Source organism: Mustela nivalis, assembly GCF_964662115.1.
Source record: "Mustela nivalis genome assembly, chromosome: 11".
In the NCBI taxonomy this organism is placed as follows: Eukaryota; Metazoa; Chordata; class Mammalia; order Carnivora; family Mustelidae; genus Mustela; species Mustela nivalis.
Window position 1 is genome coordinate 19,830,607 of NC_139030.1, and position 19,530 is coordinate 19,850,136.

The following is a 19,530-nucleotide window of genomic DNA, read 5'->3' on the forward strand; positions in this document are numbered from 1 at the left end:
CAGGACCCTGAGACCATGACCTGAGCCAAAGGCAGAGGTTTTAATCCACTGAGTCACCCAGGAGCCCCAACACACTGCTATTTCTTTGTGTTTTTTTTTAAAGATTTTATTTATTTATTTGACAGAGAGAGATCACAAGTAGATGGAGAGGCAGGCAGAGAGAGAGAGAGAGAGAGAGAGAGAGAAGTAGGTTCCCTGCTGAGCAGAGAGCCCGATTATGGGTCTCAACCCCAGGATCCTGAGTTCATGACCTGAGCCGAAGGCAGTGGCTTTAACCCACTGAGCCACCCAGGCGCCCCACACTGCTATTTCTTAGTGAAAATCCATGAGCAAAGCGGTGTTTGTAGTATGCTACAATTTGTGGAATCTGTGTTCATGGAATCTCCAAAAGCACACACAAGAAAGTGGTACAGTGTTTGCCTCTGAGCAGAGAGAGCAATGACTACATGTTTGGGGTAGAAGAGAAACTTATTGTCACTACAGTTTATTCAGACTAATTAAATTGTTTACCAAATGCACACATTCATTTTCCAGTTAAACAAACAGGATATGATTTAAAATACAGCATTAGTGGGCACCTGGGTGGCTCAGTGGGTTAAGTCTCTGCCTTCGACTCAGGTCATGAACTCAGGATCCTGGGATTGAGACCCATAATCGGGCTCTCTGCTCAGCAGGGAGCCTACTTCCCTCTCTCTCTCTGCCTGCCTCTCTGCCTATTTGTGATCTCTCTGTCAAATAAATGAATAAAATCTTTTTTAAAATTCTGCACTAGAGGTCATTAGCTAAGTCCAAGCCTCCCATTTCACAAATAAATGGAAGCCCTGCCCGTTCCTGCATTTCTTCAGCAGATGTTTTTGAGTGCTTATTAGTTTCCTATTGCTGGTGTACAAATTACCACAAACTCAGAGGCTTAAAGCAGCACAAATTTATTTTCTTATAGTTCTGGAGGTCAGAAGTCTAAAATAGGGTGCCAGGTTAGTAATCCTTCTGGAGCCTCCAGAGGAAAAACCATTTCCTTGCCTATCTCAGCTTTGGGAGGTTGTCCACATTCCTTGGCTCATGGACCCTTCCAGCAATTGCATCATTCCCACCTCTGCTTCCATCATCGCATCCTCTTCAACTCTGCCCTCCTGCTTCCTCACCTTTATGGTCCCTCATGATTATATTGACCCAGATAATCCAGGAAGATTTCCCCATCTCAAAACCCTTAATTTAATCACATCAGCAAAGCCCAAGAAGCAGAAGACCAGGTAAGGTAACATAGTCAGTTTCAGAGATCAGCACTTGGACAACTCTGGGGGCCCTTGTTCTCCCTACCACAAGTGCCTTCTGTCAGCTGCTGCCTACTCTGCTCCAAGCACTGAGGATACAGCCATGAAAGCAGACATACAATTCCTCATGGAGTTCACATTCCAGCTGGTTCAGGGGAGACAATAAACAGCATCTGTAAGTGAAATAAAATGTTAGATGATGGCCAGTCTATATAGAGAGAGTGCATGAACAGGAATGAGGTAAAGAAGATTTGAGACTGAGGTGAGGGCTTTAAAATCAGGAAGCCCCACCCCTGGGAAAGGGACACTGGGAAAGGGTGTGAGGATATGGAGGAGGCAAGGGAGAGGCCATACTGACATCTGTGGGGAAGAGTGCTCCAGGCAGAAGAGACAGCAAATGCAAAGATCCTGTGGCCACAGTGCATCTGCCACATTCATGGAGCAGACGGTGACACGTGTGGCTGGAGAAGGTAAGGGAGAGTCAGGAGGGAAACATGGTCTAGGGTCTTCCAGCCTATTGTAAGGGCTGCCTTTACCCTGGAGTGAGATGGAGCTTCTAGAGGAATTTATGCAGAGACAATAACAGGATCTATCTTACCAAAATCCTGATCAAATGCAAGCAAGAAGTCAGGAAGCTACTGTGGGAATCTGGGTATTATAGAGTTGGTAGCATGTTCATGGCACTACCAGTGCAGGTGAAGAGAAGTGATTTGCTTTTATGATATGACAGGATGTGACATATATACTAAGCCAGATTTACAGACAGACTGTTTGTAGGATGTGAGAGAAACTGATAAGTCAAGAATGAGTCTAAGGATTTTGGCCTGAGCAGTTGGAAAGATGAAACTGCCATTATTAGAGAAGCAGGTTTTGAAGAGTAGTGGACTTGCAGGGGATAATGCTTTCAGTTCTGGAAATGTGAATTTGGAGATTCTATCAGACATTCAAGGGGAGCTGTTGACTGGGAATCTGTAAATCCACATCTCGAATTCAGGAAAGAAGGCCAATCACAGATGAAAATGGGGATCAGAGAAATGGCATTTAAAGACACGAGATTGAACACTGGACCACCTGTTGGCAAAGATAGAGCTTGAAATCAGATTCCATCGCTCCCGCCCTTCTATGTGGGTGACTTGAGATGGAGATGGACTATATTCCTTATTCTTTCTTTGATTTATAAAAGAATTTCTATCTTTAATGGGAAAGTATTCCATGTTCAGTTTATAGAAAATCGACATCAAAAACAAAAGACCTATAAGCTCATTAACTGTAAATAATCACTCTTAGCCATTTGACATACTTTCCTTTCAGGCTCTTGCTGATGTAAAGCATACATCTGCATGTTACAAAATGCCCAAAAAGTATTCATTGATTTTTGCTTTTTTTACTTTGTAAAGAAATATGAGAAAGAAAATGAAGGGTCCCTGAGAAAGCTCACCAAATGAATACCCATCCATGAAATTATCGTCACCACCGCGAATGCAGGCTTTCTGCCCAGGGATGCTGCATTTTGCAAAAGGATGGCCAGTGCCTCCTCCTGAGCTGTGCAACCACTCGGCCCTGCCATCTGTTGAGCAGACAAGTAGCCTGGTTTTCTCACATGCACCTCTGGCACCTGGTGAATAAACACATAAGTGGGCACTTGGTTGGTATGACCGTCTTTTACGTAATATGCCTCACCACGGAGCCTCTACCCTACACCGTAGCTGGCTAAGTCAGAGGCTGTTTCTGTGGCAGCAGGGAATTTACTTCTTTACCTAAACTGGGAGGTTCAGGAAAGGTTATTGAGCTGCGGTTTCACAGTGGAAAGAGAAAATTGTCTCAGACAAAAGGCAGGGGGGATAACCCTAGGGAATTCATGTTGTCTTTTCAGCTCCCAGAACATCTTATTCAGAGGGGAACTGTCACCTTTCTATTTCAGACCTGGTATGTGGCTCAGAACTAATGGCCTGCCTGCCTTTCTCCTGAATTTCTTTGAAAATTTGAGGCCCAAAGAGAGTCCCCAGGGAGCATCTGCTCTAGATATGGAATGGCAAAAGGAACAGGGAGTGTGGGGCAAAATCTCACCTTCCCCGCCCCCAGCCCCTCCTCTCAGCTGCTCCCACCCGGACAAGATGAAACTGTGGTATGACCACTGGGGCCCCAGAACCACAGTTTTCATCTCTCTCTCTCTCTTTCTTTTTTTTTTTTTTTTTTAAGGTTTTATTCATTTATTTGACAGAGAGATCACAAATAGGCAGAGAGGCAGGTGGGTGGGTGGGAGGAAGCAGGCTCCCTACTGAGCAGGGAGCCTGATGCTCAATCCCAGGACCCTGAGATCATGACCTGAGCCGAAGGCAGAGGCTTTAACCCACTGAGCCACCCAGGCGCCCCACGGTTTTCATCTCTTATCACATTGTCTTTAGACATTAAATGTCACTAGCCCTGCCAAGAACCTGGCATGATGCACTGGTAAAAGCTTAAATTGCAGAGGCAGCACACCTGTGTTCAAACCCCACCTGGAATAAGTTACTTTGTCTCTTCCAGACCCAGTTTCCACACCTGCAAAATGGGGATGATAAAACCCACCTGTTATGTCTGTGAGGGCAAGACTAAACAAAATGTCTGCAAAGCCCCTGGCTCATACAGGGTCACAGCAAACATTCCTTCCGTCCCTTTCACTGAGGCCAGCCTTGTAGAGATAAGGACTTCCCCTCTGTAGGTTCCTCTTGGCCACCTCAGAAGGTTATCTGGTGACACACTTCTCCTTTAGCATCTTCAATGGTGCTCCAGAAAAGGAATCACACGTCATTACCTTGACATTTGCAGTCGATACTAAAATAGATGTGATATGAAGTGCAAAGACTTAAAGTCTCAGTTCAGGGCCTAAAATGGTTTCAAAATAAAAATGACCTGGGGCAAAACATTAATTTGGGAGAATGTGAGTAACTCTCTTTGGGGGAATATACAGATGCTCTCCAAAGTTGCCTCAACAGCAAAAGTCAGTAGGAGGGAGCTGTGTGAGTAGCCTATGTATAGAAAAGAAGTTCCTGTCCAGTGTTCTGAGGGGTGTCCTAGGATTGAGTCCAGGTGAGGCTGTCTGAAGAATTGTACATGCGGGTCCTGGGAGAAACACCAGCCCTGCTATTATAAATGATTTCCACAGATAATCTTGCCAAGATAATCTTGCCAATCCTCCCCAGAGGAAATGGGAAAGCATGAGATAAGCAATCTCCTCCTTTTCTATTTAGGCATCCTTAAAGACACACAGAGGACAGCAGTGGTGAATAAAAAAAAATTTCAATTTAAGGTAGAGATGTAGTTTCAAAGTAATTCCTACAAATGAGTATTAAATGCATAGGGTGTGACAGGAAAGATAAAGGCCAAGTCCTCCACATGTTGTGCTATGCCCCTGCGTTCTTCCTTTGAATGCTCCCCATCAGCTGTTCTGAACTCTATTCACTTCCTTGAACACGTGTGTCTCACACTCTGTGCACCTGCACAAAGACCCTTCATTCTTTCTGTCTCAACTTCAGGGGCGAATAGCAGTTGTGTCCAAGGCCAGTCTTGGTGCATGTATTTCTCACACAGTCATTGGTTTGGATGTGGACTTGAAACATAGTTGTGGCAAAGAGATGGAAGGGTAATGTGCTGGGGGGAGAGAGGATTCAGGAAAGAGACTTCTTCACTGATTAAACAAAAAAGCCCATTAAACAAAAAGTTCCTCTTATTTTCCCAGGCATTTGCATGTCCTTGGATGAAGCCTGGAACCATGGCAGTCATTTTGTGACAGGGAGGGTGATACGGAGATATGATGAGGACTACAAAGTGGGAAGATGAATCTGGGATTTTGACATTGTTTGAGACATTGGACTCATTAGCCCAGCAGCTACCATACCTCGGGACTTTTTGCTAAATAAGATAATGTATTTTCCTTACAGTTGTAGCCATTTTGAATTTCCTACCCATTGCTACTAGAAGAATCCTAACTGATATACTACTTGAAGTCAATGTCTAATCACATAAATTTTAATCATATAAATAGTTTCAAGACTAAATTGTCTCTCTCTGAATTTTCCAGTTTGCTTTTTGAGGGAGTGGGGGAATTTGAGGGCATAGTGACGGAGGGAAAGCACATTTTTTTCTTGTCTGTCTATAAACTAATGTTAGCATTCGCCTGAATGTTTGTCCCTGAGGAGATGAACAGTTATTTTTCTATGTTTTATTAAGGTGTGTATATGTGTGTGCTTTAAAGATGGACAATTGCTTATAAAAGATGAGGAGCTGAGGGAAAAGGGAAAATGGACTATTTTGTGACAGGTTTTATAGGAGTCTATACTTGAATAGTCAAGGCACTTCCTCCATGTGACACAAGAACACTTGACCAAAGGAGGGTGTGGGTACAAAAATCTAGCCTTCTCTGTTCATTTAGTCAAGTACTCTGGCACAGGCTACATCCAGTTGGAGGGAAGGGTACATCTTTCTAATCTGCACAAGAGTAGCATAAGTGGTAGCTTGAGGGGCAATATTGCCTCAAGGCCAGTAACTAAGTATGGCATGGAGGTCATAGAGAAATTAAGTTCATATTTTGGCCAAGACTATTCTAGAAGTCCAGGAAGTAGGGACTTTGGCAATAGCAGGAGAGAGCTCCTGAAAGAGATATTTCTTATAGCAGCACTATCAACAACAGCCAAATTATGGAATGAACCCAAATGTCCATCAACTCCTGAATGGATAAAGAAGATGTGGTATATGTATACAATGGACTATCACTCGGTCATCAAAAAGAATGAATCTTACCATTTGCAGCAATGCAGATGGAACTACTACTAGCGTATTATGATATAATACTAGTAATACTAGTACACTAGTAATACTAGTGTATTATCCTAAGTGAAATAAGTCAGAAAAAATAAGTATCATATGATTCTACTCATATGTGGAATTTAAGAAACAGATGAACATAGGGGAAAGGAAGGAGCAATAAAATAAGATGAAAGAGAGATATCCTTGATAACTCCAGAAACATGCTACTGTGTCTATAAGTTGCTTTAAATATTTCCTCATAGAGCAGGTGTGATTACATATGTGCTAGTTAGTTCAAACATCATCTCTAAATCTATTAGCTGTCCAAATCAAGAAAATGTGTTCTATGGTTGATCAGTTGAGCTTTATATCAGAAGAACCACAACAAGTGCTTCTAAGATCAGCATTTCCATCAATGTTTCAATAATTAGAATAGTGAATGCCAGAAATTACTTTTCAGGAAAAAAAGGAAACATGCCCCTGAAAGCTAACAGCTCTTCCTACAACTGCCTCCAGAGCTCATGGAGAGGATAGTCAAAGTTGGTGGCACAGAAAACCTTGAATTCACCTCCTATGGACACACCAAATCCATACCTTTGTATAGAATGATTCCTCCAGAGGAAGATATGAGGGCTGAATGGACAGCTTCTGCACAAGAAATAATAAAGGGCCCACACAGAGAAAAGTAGGAGAGACTGAGACACAGCAATGAGAATCCCATCAATGAAATGGCAACCTGAGTAGGAAGGGATATCATTAAGGGGCCTCTGTGTAGACTAAGGCACCCTGAGGCACAGTGGAAGAATAACATTTTAAAAGATAACTAGACTATAGATAACTTAGATAACTATAAGAGAAAGAAAACCATTTACTAACACTAGAGCATCACCAAATGGGCAGGAAAATGTTGCAACTCTCTCCAGGGTCAGAAGCACCAGCACACACCATTTTTTTACATCCCCTCTCCACTTTGATATTGTGGACAAGACCAAGCTCCAGGCACACTAGCTGGTCTGCTAAGGCCACACAAGTAAGCTCCAGGTCCCTAGCCCATATGAGTTAGTCCCCAAAGATAGACCTGTTATGGCATACACTGAGCCTCCCTGCCCCAATTCCAACCATCTTTCCAGTGCAGATGCAATGCAGCATGTTTCAGGACTCTCCTGGCCTTGCCCAACACAGCCATCCAACCAAGATGACCCAGGCATGGCATAATCCAGAACCTCCGACCCTAGCCTATGCTCACTTCAGCTCCAGCCACCTTATCCAGGTAAGCCCTTGACAAGTGTGGCAAGTTCTGGGAAAGCTCTTCTATCACAGGTCCACACTAACTCATCTCACCAGGGTGACAGTGGTGTGAAGCACTCCAGGACCCCCTGGACCATATGTATACCAGCTTCAGCTGATCTGCCAAGGTGGCCCTGGCAAAGCATACCCTGGAATACCCTGTCCTGCCTCTGCTTCAGCTCTAACCATTCTGCCAAGGCAACCTTAACATAGTATACCCAGGACCTTGGCCTAAGTCTGCTCTAGCTTTCCTGCCAAGGTAGTTCTAATACTGCATTTGCCAAAACTCCACTGGCCTGTACCCACTCCAGCTCCAGCCATCCAGCTAAAGCTTTGGGGTACATACAGTCTACACAAGGATGCTCCTATACACTGTCACTTCTTCAAAACCAAGAGAAGAAGCTGTTCCACTTAATTCATAGAAACAAACACAGAAAGTCAAACAAAATAAGGATCAAAGGTAAATAAGTTTCAAAGATGAAAGAACAAAATAAAACACCAGGGAAAAAGCAATGAAACAAAGATATAATTTACCTGTAAACAGTTTAAAACAATGGTAATAAAGATCTTCACCAAATTCAGGAGGAGAATGGAGGAATACAGTGAGAACATCAACAAAGAGTTGGAGAATATAAGGAAGAACCAATCAGAGCTGAAGAATACAGTAACTGAAATAAAAAAATACACAAGAGGGAATCAACAGGAGATTAGATGATAAAGAAGAATGGATCAGTGATCTGGAAGGCAGAAGAGTGGAAATCACCTGATTACCCAATCAGAACAGCAAAAGGAAAAAATAATTTTAAAAATGAGGTTAGTTTAGGAGACCTCTGGGATAACATCAAGCATAATAATATTCCTATTATAGGGTTTCTAGAAGGAGAAGAAAGAGAAAGGGGCAGAAAACTTACTTGAAGAAATAAATGGCTGAAAAATTCCCTAATCTGGGAAAGGGAATAGACATCTAGGTCCAGAAAGCACAGAGTCATAAACAAGATGAACCCAAAAATATCCATACCAAAACATGCTATAATTAAAATGGCAAGAGTTAAAGACAAAGAGAGACTCTTAAAGGAGGCAAGAGAAAAACAAATACTCACATGCAAGGGTAACGTCATCAAACTATCAGCTGATTTATCAGCAGAAGCTACAGGCCAGAAGACAGCAGCAGAGTATATGTAAAATTCTGAATGGGAAAAACACACAACCAAAAATACTCTACCCTACCAGGTTATCATTCAGAAATGAGAGATAAAGAATTTCTCAGACAAGCAAGAACTAAAGGGGTTCATCACCACTAAACTGGACTTACAAGAAATGTTAAAATCTTCTTAAGCAGAAAAGAAAAGGCCATATCTAGAATTAAAAAAATAATAATAATAAATGAAAGAAAAACAAATCTCACTGGTAAAGGCAAATAAAGACTAAAGGCATCTGGGAGATAAATCCCACCTGGTCATGGTATATAACAGTACATTAAAGAGATTATCCACCATGACCAGGTGGGATTTATCCCTGGGTTGCAAGGGTAGTTCAACATTTGCAAATCAATCAATGTGATAGAACGAATCAATAAGAGAAGAGAGAAGTACCACAAGGTCCTCTCAATTTGGTGCAGAAAAAGCATTTGACAAAATTCAACATCCATTTCTGATTAAAATGTTTCAAAGTATAGGGATAGAGGGAACATTCCTCAACTTCATCAAATCTATCTATGAAGAATCCACAGTGAATAACATCCTCAATGGGAAAAAGCTGACAGCCTTCCCTTTGAGATCAGGAACACGACAAGGATGCCCACTCTCACCACTCTTTTTCAACACAGCATTAGAAGTCTTAGCAACAACAATCAGATAGCAAAAAGAAATAAAATGTATTCAAATTGGCAATGAAGAAGTCAAACTCTCTCTCTTCGCAGATGACATGATACTTTATATGGAAAACCCAAAAGACTCCACCCCCAAACTACTAAAACTCATAGAGCAATTCAGTAATGTGGCAGGATACAAAATCAATGTACAGAAATCAGTGGCTTTCTTATACACTAACAGTGAAAATACAGAAAGAAAAATTAGAGAATCGATTCCATTTACTATAGCACCAAGAACCATAAGATACCTGGGAATAAACCTAACCAAAGAGGTAAAGGATCTGTACTCAAGTAACTACAGAACACTCATGAAAGAGATTGAAGAAGACACAAAAAGATGGAAGACCATTCCATGTTCATGGATTGGAAAAATAAACATTGTTAAAATGTCTATACTGCCTAGAGCAATCTATACTTTCAATGTCATTCTGATCAAAATTCCACTGGCATTTTTCAAAGAGCTGGAGCAAACAATCCTAAAATTTGTATGGAATCAGAAGAGACCCCGAATTGCTAAGGAAATGTTGAAAAAGTAAAACAAAACTGGGGGCATCACATTGCTGATTTCAAGCTTTACTACAAATCTGTGATTACCAAGACAGCATGGTACTGGCATAAAAACAGACACATAGACTAGTGGAACAGAGTAAACAGCCCAGATATGGGCCCTCAACTCTATAGTCAAATAATCTTCGACAAAGCAGGAAAAAATATCCTGTGGAAAAAAGACAGTCTCTTCAATAAATGGTGCTGGGAAAATTGGACAGCTATGTGTAGAAGAATGAAAGTTGACCATTCTCTTACACCATACACAAAGATAAACTCGAAATGGATAAAGATCTCAATGTGAGGCAGGAATCCACCAGAATCCTAGAGGAGAACATAGGCAGTAACCTCTTCAACATCGGCCACAGCAACTTCTTTCAAGATATGTCTCCAAAGGCAAAGGAAACAAAAGCAAAAATGAATTTTTGGGAGTTCATGAAGTCCCAAAAGCTTCCACAGAAAAAGCTTCCGCGCAGCAAAGGAAACAGTGAACAAAACAAAGAGGCAACCCACAGAATGGGAGAAGATATTCGCAAATGATAGTACAGACAAAGGGTTGATATCCAGGATCTATAAAGAACTATTCAAACTCAACACACAGAAAACAGATATGTTTTTTCATGTCAAAAAATGGTCAGAAGACATGAACAGACACTTCTTCAATGATGACGTACAAATGGCTAGCAGACACACGAAGGAATGTTCATCATCACTAGCCATCAGGGAGATTCAAATCAAAACCACATTGAAATACCACCTTACACCAGTTATTATGGCCAAAACTACCAGACAGTAAACAACATGTGTTGGAGAGGATGTGGAGAAAGGGGAACCCTCTTACACTATTGGTGGGAATGAAAGTTGGTACAGCCACTTTGGAAAACAGTGTGGAGAATTCTCAAAAAGTTAAAGTTATGGGGCGCCTGGGTGGCTCAGTGGATTAAGCCACTGCCTTTGGCTCAGGTCATGATCCCAGGATCTTGGGATCAAGCCCCGCATTGGGCTCTCTGCTCAGCAGGGAGCCTACTTCCTTCCTCTCTCTGCCTGCCTCTCTGCCTACTTGTGATCTTTGTATGTCAAATAAATAAATAAAATCTTAAAAAATGATTTTTAAAAAAGTTAAAAATAGAGCTTCCCTCTGACCCTGGAATTGCACTATTGGGTATTTACCCCAAAGATACTGATGTAGTGAAAAGAAGGGCCAGCTGTACCCCAATGTTCATAGCAGCAATGGCCCTCATCAAACTGCGGAAAGAACCAAGATGCCCTTCAACGGATGAATGGATAAGGAAGATGTGGTCCATATACACTATGGAGTATTACGCCTCCATCAGAAAGGATGAATACCCAATTTTTGTATTAACATGGAGGGACTGGAAGAGATTATGCTGAGTGAAATAAGTCAAACAGAGAAAGCCAATTATCATTTGGTTTTGCTTATTTGTGGAGCATAAGAAATAACATGGAGCACATGGGGAGATGGAGAGGAGAAGGGAGTTGGGGGAAATTGGAAGGGGAGACGAACCATGAGAGACTATGGACTCTGAAAAACAATTGGAGGGTTTTGGAGGGGTGCGGGGTGGGAGGTTGGGTGAGCCTGGTGGTGGGTATTATGGAGGGCATGTATTGCATGGAGCACTGGGTGTGGGTACATAAACAGTGAATTCTGGAACACTGAAAAGAAATTTTAAAAATAAATAAAAAATTAAAAAATAATAAAAGCAGTGGATAGGTCCCTTAAATGAAGCTAATATGAAGGTGAAAAGACAAAAACAGTAATAACAATTACAACTATAACAAGTAGTTAAGGGATATACAAAATAAAAAGATGTAAAATACAATGTCAAAAACATGAAAGATTGTGGGGCAGGGAATGTAGCACTTTTTGAATGCATTTGAACTTAAACAACTATCAGTTTAAAACAGACTACTACATATAGAGAGCAATATATTTGAGCCTCATGGTAACTACAAACCAAAACCCTACAATAGACACTCAGAAAATAAAGAGAAAGGAACCCAAACATAACACCAAAGAAGGCCACCAAACCACAAGGGAAGAGATTATGAGAAGAAGAAAAGAGCAGAGAAGAACTACAAAAATAAGCAGAAAACAATTAACAAAATGGCAATAAGTACATACCTATCAATAAATACATTAAATGTAAATGGACTAAATACTCCAATCAAAAGACATAGGGTGGCTGAATGGATTTCTTTAAAAAAACAAAAACAAAAACAAAAAAACCCCAACAACAACAAAAAAACCATCTATGTGCTATCTAGAAGAGATTCACCTCAGATCTAAAGCCACACACAGGTTGAAAGCATAAATAGAACAATATATTCACTGGAAATGAAAAGAAACCTGGAATAGCAATACTCATACAAGACAGACTTTAAAACAAAGACATTAACAGAAGACAAGGAGTATTATGCAATGACATAGGGGTCAATTCAAGAAGAGGATATAACATTCATAAATATTTATACTCCCAACTTAGGAGCATCTAAATATAGAAAGCAAATACTAACAGACATAAAGGGAGAAATTGACAGCAAAACAATAATAGTAGGGGACTTTAATGTTCCGCTTACATCAATCCAGACAGAAAATCAGACAGACAGAAAATCAATAAGGAAACATTTACCTTAAGTGACACATTAGAATAGATGTATACTGAGTAGATGTATTAGAGTAGAGTAGATGTGTACTGCAAAGTACACATTCTTATCAAGTTCACATGGAACATTCTCCAGGACAGACCACATGTTAGGGCACAAAATTAATCTCAATAAATTCAGAAGATTGAAATTGTATCAAGCATCTTTTCCAACTGCAACAATATGAAACTACAAATAAAAGAAGAAAACTGGAAAAACCAACCACATGGAGACTAAATAATATCTAACTAAACAACCAATAGCTCCAAAAACAAATCACAAAGGAAATTCAAAAATACCTTGAGACAAATGAAACTGGAAACTTAGTGTTCCAAAATCTGTGGAGTTCTAAGAGGAAATTTCATAGTGATAGAGGCCTACCTCAACAAGCAAGAAAAAAATCCCAAATAAACACTCAAACTTTACATATAAAATTTAGAAAAAGAAGGAAAAAAACAGCCTAAATCTAGTTGAAGTAGAAAATAATAAATCAGACCAGAAAGATATTAAATGGAAACTTTATTTTTTTTAAAGATTTTATCTATTTGACAAACAGAGATCCCAAGTAGGCAGAGAGGCAGGCAAAGAGAGGTTGGGGGGAAGCAGACTCCCTGCTGAGCAGAGAGTCCGATGCGGGGCTCAATCCCAGGACCCTGGGATCATGACCTGAGTCACAGCCAGAGGCTTTAACCCACTGAGCCTCCCAGGCGCCCCTACATGGAAACTTTAAAAAATAGAAAAGATCAATGAAACTAAAAACTAATTCTTTGAAAAGATAAACAGAATCAATAAACCTCTAGCCAGACTCATCCAGAAAGTAGATAAATACATACACAAAATCAGAAATCAAAAAAGTTATAACTGATATAACAGAAATACAAAGGATCCTAAGAATTTACTACAAAAAAATACTATGCCAACAGGAAATAAGTAAATTCCTAGAAACACTATCATCCAAGAGCAAATCTGAAGAAATAGAAAATCTGAATAGACCAACGACAAGAAATAAAATTGAATCAGTAATCAAAAAACTCACAAGGGGCATCTGAGTGGCCCAGTTGATTAAGCATCTGACTCTTCATTTGCGGTCAGGTCACAATCCAATGGGATTAAGCTCAGTGGCAGGCTCCACACTAAGTGCAGCATCTGCTTGAGATTCCTTCTCCCTCTGTTGCTCCCCCTGCTTGCATGCTCTAATTCTCTCCCCCACCTCAATAAATAAATAAATAAATAAAATATTTTTAGAAAGAAATTGCTTTTTAATGATGACACTTATTACTTGTTAATTAACATGACTCGTGGTTAGAAATGCATTCTCCCATCCAAGTACTAACCAGGCCCGACCCTGCTTAGCTTCCGAGATCAGACGAGATCGGGCGCGTTCAGGGTGGTATGGCCGTTCTCATTAGTGAAAACAATGGTATTTAAGATATGCAGGCTGGATAAAATATTTCAGTGATATTTCCAATCTTTTACAAAAAGTAGGAATCCTACACCCTGAAGAATTGCTCCTAAATGATCTCATATCCAGGCATTGTTTCCGAGAGTTTCTGGTTGCCAAAGCCATCCCTAACCCTAGTTGAATTTAGTCTGTGGAATATTGGAGTGACCCTCAATTGAACTTTCTGGTGAGGTGTATCAAAGTAACTTATATGGCAGAGAGCTGGAACTTCACTGAAATTACACAAGAGGCTTTAGGGACCTTTTTGGCCCTTGCTGCTTGCTAATGAAAGTTTGTGTAATAAACGTCTCCAAGGGTGGCAGAGTTTGGTCTGAGACTTGCTTTTATTATAACAATATCATGGGGCCCACTGAAATGTCCCATCGCTATCCCTCATGTTAGCTTGCAATAGGGCACCATCATCAATGCACTGAGGTTACTTTAGGAAGTTTTTAGATCAATGGATATTGGCCTATGGGGAGCCAGAACATGACCATGACAGAATGTGGTGGATAAAAGAGAAAAAAGATGGTGATGCTCCAAGGTAACTAGTGGACAAACAGATTTGTAAGCACTTGTGAGGCATCCCTTTAGAGACTCCCGGGGCGGGAGGCCGGGGGCGGGGGGGGGGGGGAATAGAAGGTTCTTGATAAGAAGCTGCTGAGATTACAGCTGGTTGAGGCTTGAACTTATTTAGTTTGGGTATAAAGCAAATGTACCTGCCTGCAGACTGGAAAAGTCTGAAATCAGTTACATCCACTGATCACGCATAGTTATATAAAATAAATCACTTTAAATATATAGTGGTCTTGGTATAAGCTATTCTATGGGGGAAAACAGTTGAGGCAATCCAAGAATGGAGGTTTTGAACAAAGTTATGGCTTCTATAAAGTTTAATGGGGACATAGCCCCTTTTCCTCTACTAAACTTGTCAGTAATTTTATATTTCTACATATACTACTATATTTCTGGGAAGGGTTGACGAGTGGAATGGATGGTAGATATTGTCCCAAAGGTTTGTCATGTGAACCTTCTGGTTGATAGTATCAAATAACAATTACTGAGAAGACTGTGACATTTGGGGGTGTCTTGGATTTTTATTTTACCTCAAGAGGCCACTTTGATGGGGTTATTGTTCAGGAATATGGGCACACCACAGAGAGAAAAAATTTAGATGGTGTTTTAAGAAGCACACCTCATGAGAGGAAGCAAGAAGGGGGAGGAGTTGCAGACTAAAACAACATTAGGTCCCAGAAGTTCAGCTAAATAGTTATCAAACCATTCTGAAACACCTACAAACTCAACAGGAGAGAGAAGAGAAGAAGAGCAACAATTCTAGAAACAGAAAATCGACCACTTTCTAAAAGGTAGGATGTGGGGAGAAGGGAATCCGAAGCAACGGGAAGATAGACTGTTGGGAGAAAGGCCAGCTCCCGACAAGTGGTAGAGCAGTGGAGCACAAAATCAGAACTTCTAGAAGTCGCCTCCACTGAGGGACATCGCTCCAGAAGCTAAGAGGGAGGTGGGGGTTGGGTGGAACTCTCACGGGAACAGTGTGGTCTCAGGTCTTGCAGGGTCACAGAAACACTAGGGGTGCCTGAGTGTGGCAGAGTTACCAGGTATTGCAGTGGGGAAGCTGTCTACAGAGATGGACCTGGAACTGAGGAGTGATCTCTCAGCTTGGTGTTACCTTAAACCATGATCCAAGGTACAGTTGGACCACTGCCCTTTGAGCAGGGACCCCACAAGTGGCAGATCCAGAAAGACCCCCTCTTTCCTCCTTCAGGAGGAGTGGCACAGGAGCGTGCTGCAGGAATATGCTGAGTTTGGAGGCTCCAAATGGGGCTGTGCACCAGAGATAGAAATGCTTGGTCACAGACCAAGTGAGCACAGAGTGCAGTCAGAGACTAGGGAAATGGGAGGGATTGACTGCTTTTCTCTGAGGGAACACTGAGGAGTGGGGCCCTGGGCTCTCAGCTCTTTTGGGCCAGAGACTGGGAGGCTGCCATCTTCATTCCCAACCCCCAAAGCTGTATGGAAAGTGTTCAGGGAACAAAAGCTCCCAAGAGCGAACCTGAGAAGATTACTTAGCCTGGCCCCTGGCAAGGGCAGTGCAATTCTGCCTCAGGCAAAAACATTTGAGAATCACTACAACAGGCCCCTCCACCAGAAGATCAGCAAGAAAATCCAACTGAGCCCAAGTTTACTGATAAACGAGAACTGTGAACTCCAGAGCTAGGGTAATGTAACTCATAGAATTCATGGCATTTTCCCCAGGATCCTTTAATCTTGCAAAGTGAAATTTTTTTAATTTTATTTTTTCTTATTCTATTTTTTTAAACATTTCCTCTTTCCTCTTTTAATGTTTTTAAACTATTTTATCTTAACAAAACCTTTTTTTTAAATCTTTTTAAATTCTTACTGTTATAGTCATATTTTATCCCTTCATTGTATTTAACCTCATTTTTGGGATACATATAGGATTTTTTCTTTAAAATTTTGGGATGCAATATCTTCTAATAGATCAAAATATGCCCTAAATCTAGCACATGGCTTTGTTCTAGTCTCCAATCTGATCACATTCTCTCCTCTTTTTTTTTCTCTTTTTCCAACCAATTTATCTCTTTTTTAAAAAAATTATTTATTTATTTGTCAGAGAGAGAGAGAGAGAGAGCACAAGCATGCAGAGTGGCAGGAAGAGACAGAGAGAGAAGCAGGCTCCCTGCTGAGCTAAGAGCCCAATGTGGAACTCAATCCCAGGACTCTGGGATCATGACCTGAGCAGAAGGCAGTGGCTTAACCAACTGAGCCACCCAGGTGTCCCCCAACCAATTTATCTTATCAATTCCTTTTTTAGAATCTTTTTAAAATTCTCATCTTTACATTCATATTCCATACCTTCATCACATTTACTCTTATTTTATATATATATATATATATATATATATATATATATATATATGCATGTAGGTTTTTCTTTCTTTAAAATTTTGGGAAGTAGTTTCTTCTAAGAGACCAGAATACACCCCAAGTCAAGTGGGTGGCTCTGTTCTATTCACCAGTCTTATATATATACATTTTTCCCCCTCTCTTCCCCCAGTTTCAGGTTTCTTCTGGTATGGTTAGCGTGTATTTTTCTGGGGTCTTTGCCACCCTTTTAGTATTTTATTCTCTCATTCATATATTCTTATCTGGATAAAATGACAAGATGGAAAAACTCACCACAAAAAAAAAAAAAAAAAAAAGAAAAGAAAAGAAAAAGAGGCAGTACCGAAGGCTAGAGACCTAATCAATATGGACATTGGCAATATGTCAGAAATAGAGTTCAGAATGACGATTATAAAGGTGCTAGCTGGGCTCAAAAAAGGCATGGAAAATATTAGAGAATGCTTTCTGGAGAAATAATAAAATCCCTTTCTGGAGAAATAAAAGAACTAAAATCTAACCAAGTTGAAATAAAAAAGGCTATTAATGAGGTAAAATTTTTAAAAATGGAGGCTCTTACTGTGGGGATAAGTGAGGCAGAAGAGAAAATTAGTGATATAGAAGACCAAATGATGGAAAATAAAGAAGCTGAGCAAAAGGAGAGATAAACAACTACTGGACCATGAGAGGAGAATTCAATAGATAAAAGATACCATAACATGAAACAATATTAGAATAAATAGGATCCCAAAAGCAGAAGGGGGGACAGAAGATATATTGGAGCAAATTATACTAGAAATTTTCCCTAATATGAAAGGGAACAAGTATCAAAATCCAAGAGGCACAGAGAACCCACCTTAAAATCAATAAAAATAGGTCTACACCCTGTCATGTAATAATAAAACCTACAAATCTTAGTGACAAAGAGAAAATCCTAAAAGCAGCTTGGGACAAGAAGTCTGTAACATACAATGGTTGAAATATTAGATTGGCAGCAGACTTATCCACAGAGACCTGGCAGGTCAGAAAGAACTGGCATGATATACTCAGAGCACTAAAATATGAGAAAAATATGGAGCCAAGAATGCTAGCAGTCATCAAAAACCTCCCAACAAACAAGAGCCTAGGACCAGATGGCTTCCCAGTGGAATTCTACCAAACATTTAAAGAAGAATTAATACCTATTCTCCTGAAATTGTTCCAAAAAATAGAAATGGAAGTAAAACTTCCAAACTCATTTTATGAGGCCAGCATTACTTTGATCCCTAAACCAGAGAAAGACCCCACCAAAAAGGAGAATTACAGACCAATATCCTTGATGAACATGAATGCAAAAATTTTCACCAATATACTAGCCAATAGGATCCAACAGTACATTAAAAGGATTATTCACCAAGACCAAGCGGGATTTATTCCTGGGCTGCAAGGTTGGTTCAACATCTGCAAATCAATCGATGTGTTACAATACATTAATAAAAGAAAGAACAAGTACCATATGGTACTCTCAATAGATGCATTTGACAATGTACAGCATCCTTTCATGGTCAAAACTCTTCAAAGTGTAGGGATAGAGGGCACATAACTCAATATCATCAAAGTCATCTATGAAAAACCCACAGCGAATATTATTTTCAATAGAGAAAAAATGAGAGGTTTTCCCCTAAGGTCAGGAACACACAGGGATGTCCACTATCACCACTGCTATTCAACATAGTACTAGAAGCCTTAGTCTCGGCAATCAGACAACAAAAAGAAATAAAAGGCATCCAAATCCAAAAACGAAGTCAAACTTTCACTCTTTGCAGATGATATGATACTTTATGTGGAAAACCCAAAATATTCCACTCCAAAACTGTTAGAATTCATACAGGAATTCAGTAAAGTATCAAGATATAAAATCAATGTACAGAAATCAGTTGCATTTCTATACACCAAGAGCAAGGCAGAAGAAAGAGAAGTTAAAGAATCAATCCCATTTACAACTGCACCCCAAACCATAAGATACCTAGGAATAAACCTAACCAAAGAGACTAAGAATCTGTACTCAGAAAACTATAAAGTACTTATGAAAGTTATTGAGGAAGACACAAAGAAATTGAAGAACGTTCCATGCTCATGGATTGGAAGAACAAATATTGTGAAAATGTCTATGCTACCTAAAGCAATCTACACATTTAATGCAATCCCTATCAAAATACCATCAACTTTTTCCCAAGAAATGGAACCAGTAATCCTAAAATTTATATGGAACCAGAAAAGACACCAAATAGCCTGAGGAATGTTGAAAAAGAAAATCAAAGCTGGTGGCATCACAATTCCAGACCTCAAGCTCTATTACAAAGCTGTCATCATCAAGACAGTAAGGTACTACCACAAAAACAGACACATAGTTCAATGGAACAGAATAGAGAGCCCAGAAATAAACCCTAAACTCTATGGTCAACCAATCTTTGACAAAGCAAGAAAGAATGTTCAGTGGAAAAAAGACTCTTTAACAAATGTTGTTGGGAAAATTAGACAGCCACATGAGAAAGAATGAAATTGGACCATTTCCTTATACCACACACAAAAATGGACTCCAAATGGATGAAAGACCTCAATGTGAGACAGGAATCCATCAAAATCCTTTAAGAGAACACAGGCAGCAACCTCTTCAACTTCAGCTGCGGCAACTGCTTCCTAGAAACATGGCCAGAGGCAAGGGGACAAAGGCAAAAATGAACTTCATCAAGATAAAAAGC

General features: G+C 40.2%; 1 protein-coding gene across 3 annotated transcripts in view; it reads right to left on the reverse strand.

Annotated features, from left to right (window-relative positions):
• Nucleotides 1-268: 268 nt before the first annotated feature.
• LOC309843684 (uncharacterized protein) overlaps nucleotides 269-19,530 on the reverse strand; it is a 190,792-nt gene continuing 171,530 nt past the window's right edge. For 2 of the 3 annotated variants that reach the window (XR_014300276.1, XR_014300277.1), the window contains 2 exons: nucleotides 2,710-2,886; nucleotides 273-1,444 (listed from right to left, as the gene is read on the reverse strand). Coding sequence is in view for 1 of the 3 variants with exons in the window: in XM_082689337.1 (XP_082545463.1) it covers nucleotides 1,422-1,444; nucleotides 2,710-2,886 (200 nt within the window). In the remaining 2 variants the exon portion in view is untranslated. Of the gene's footprint in view, nucleotides 1,445-2,709; nucleotides 2,887-19,530 lie in introns of all 3 variants that reach the window. The other variant, XM_082689337.1, reaches the window with a different exon arrangement.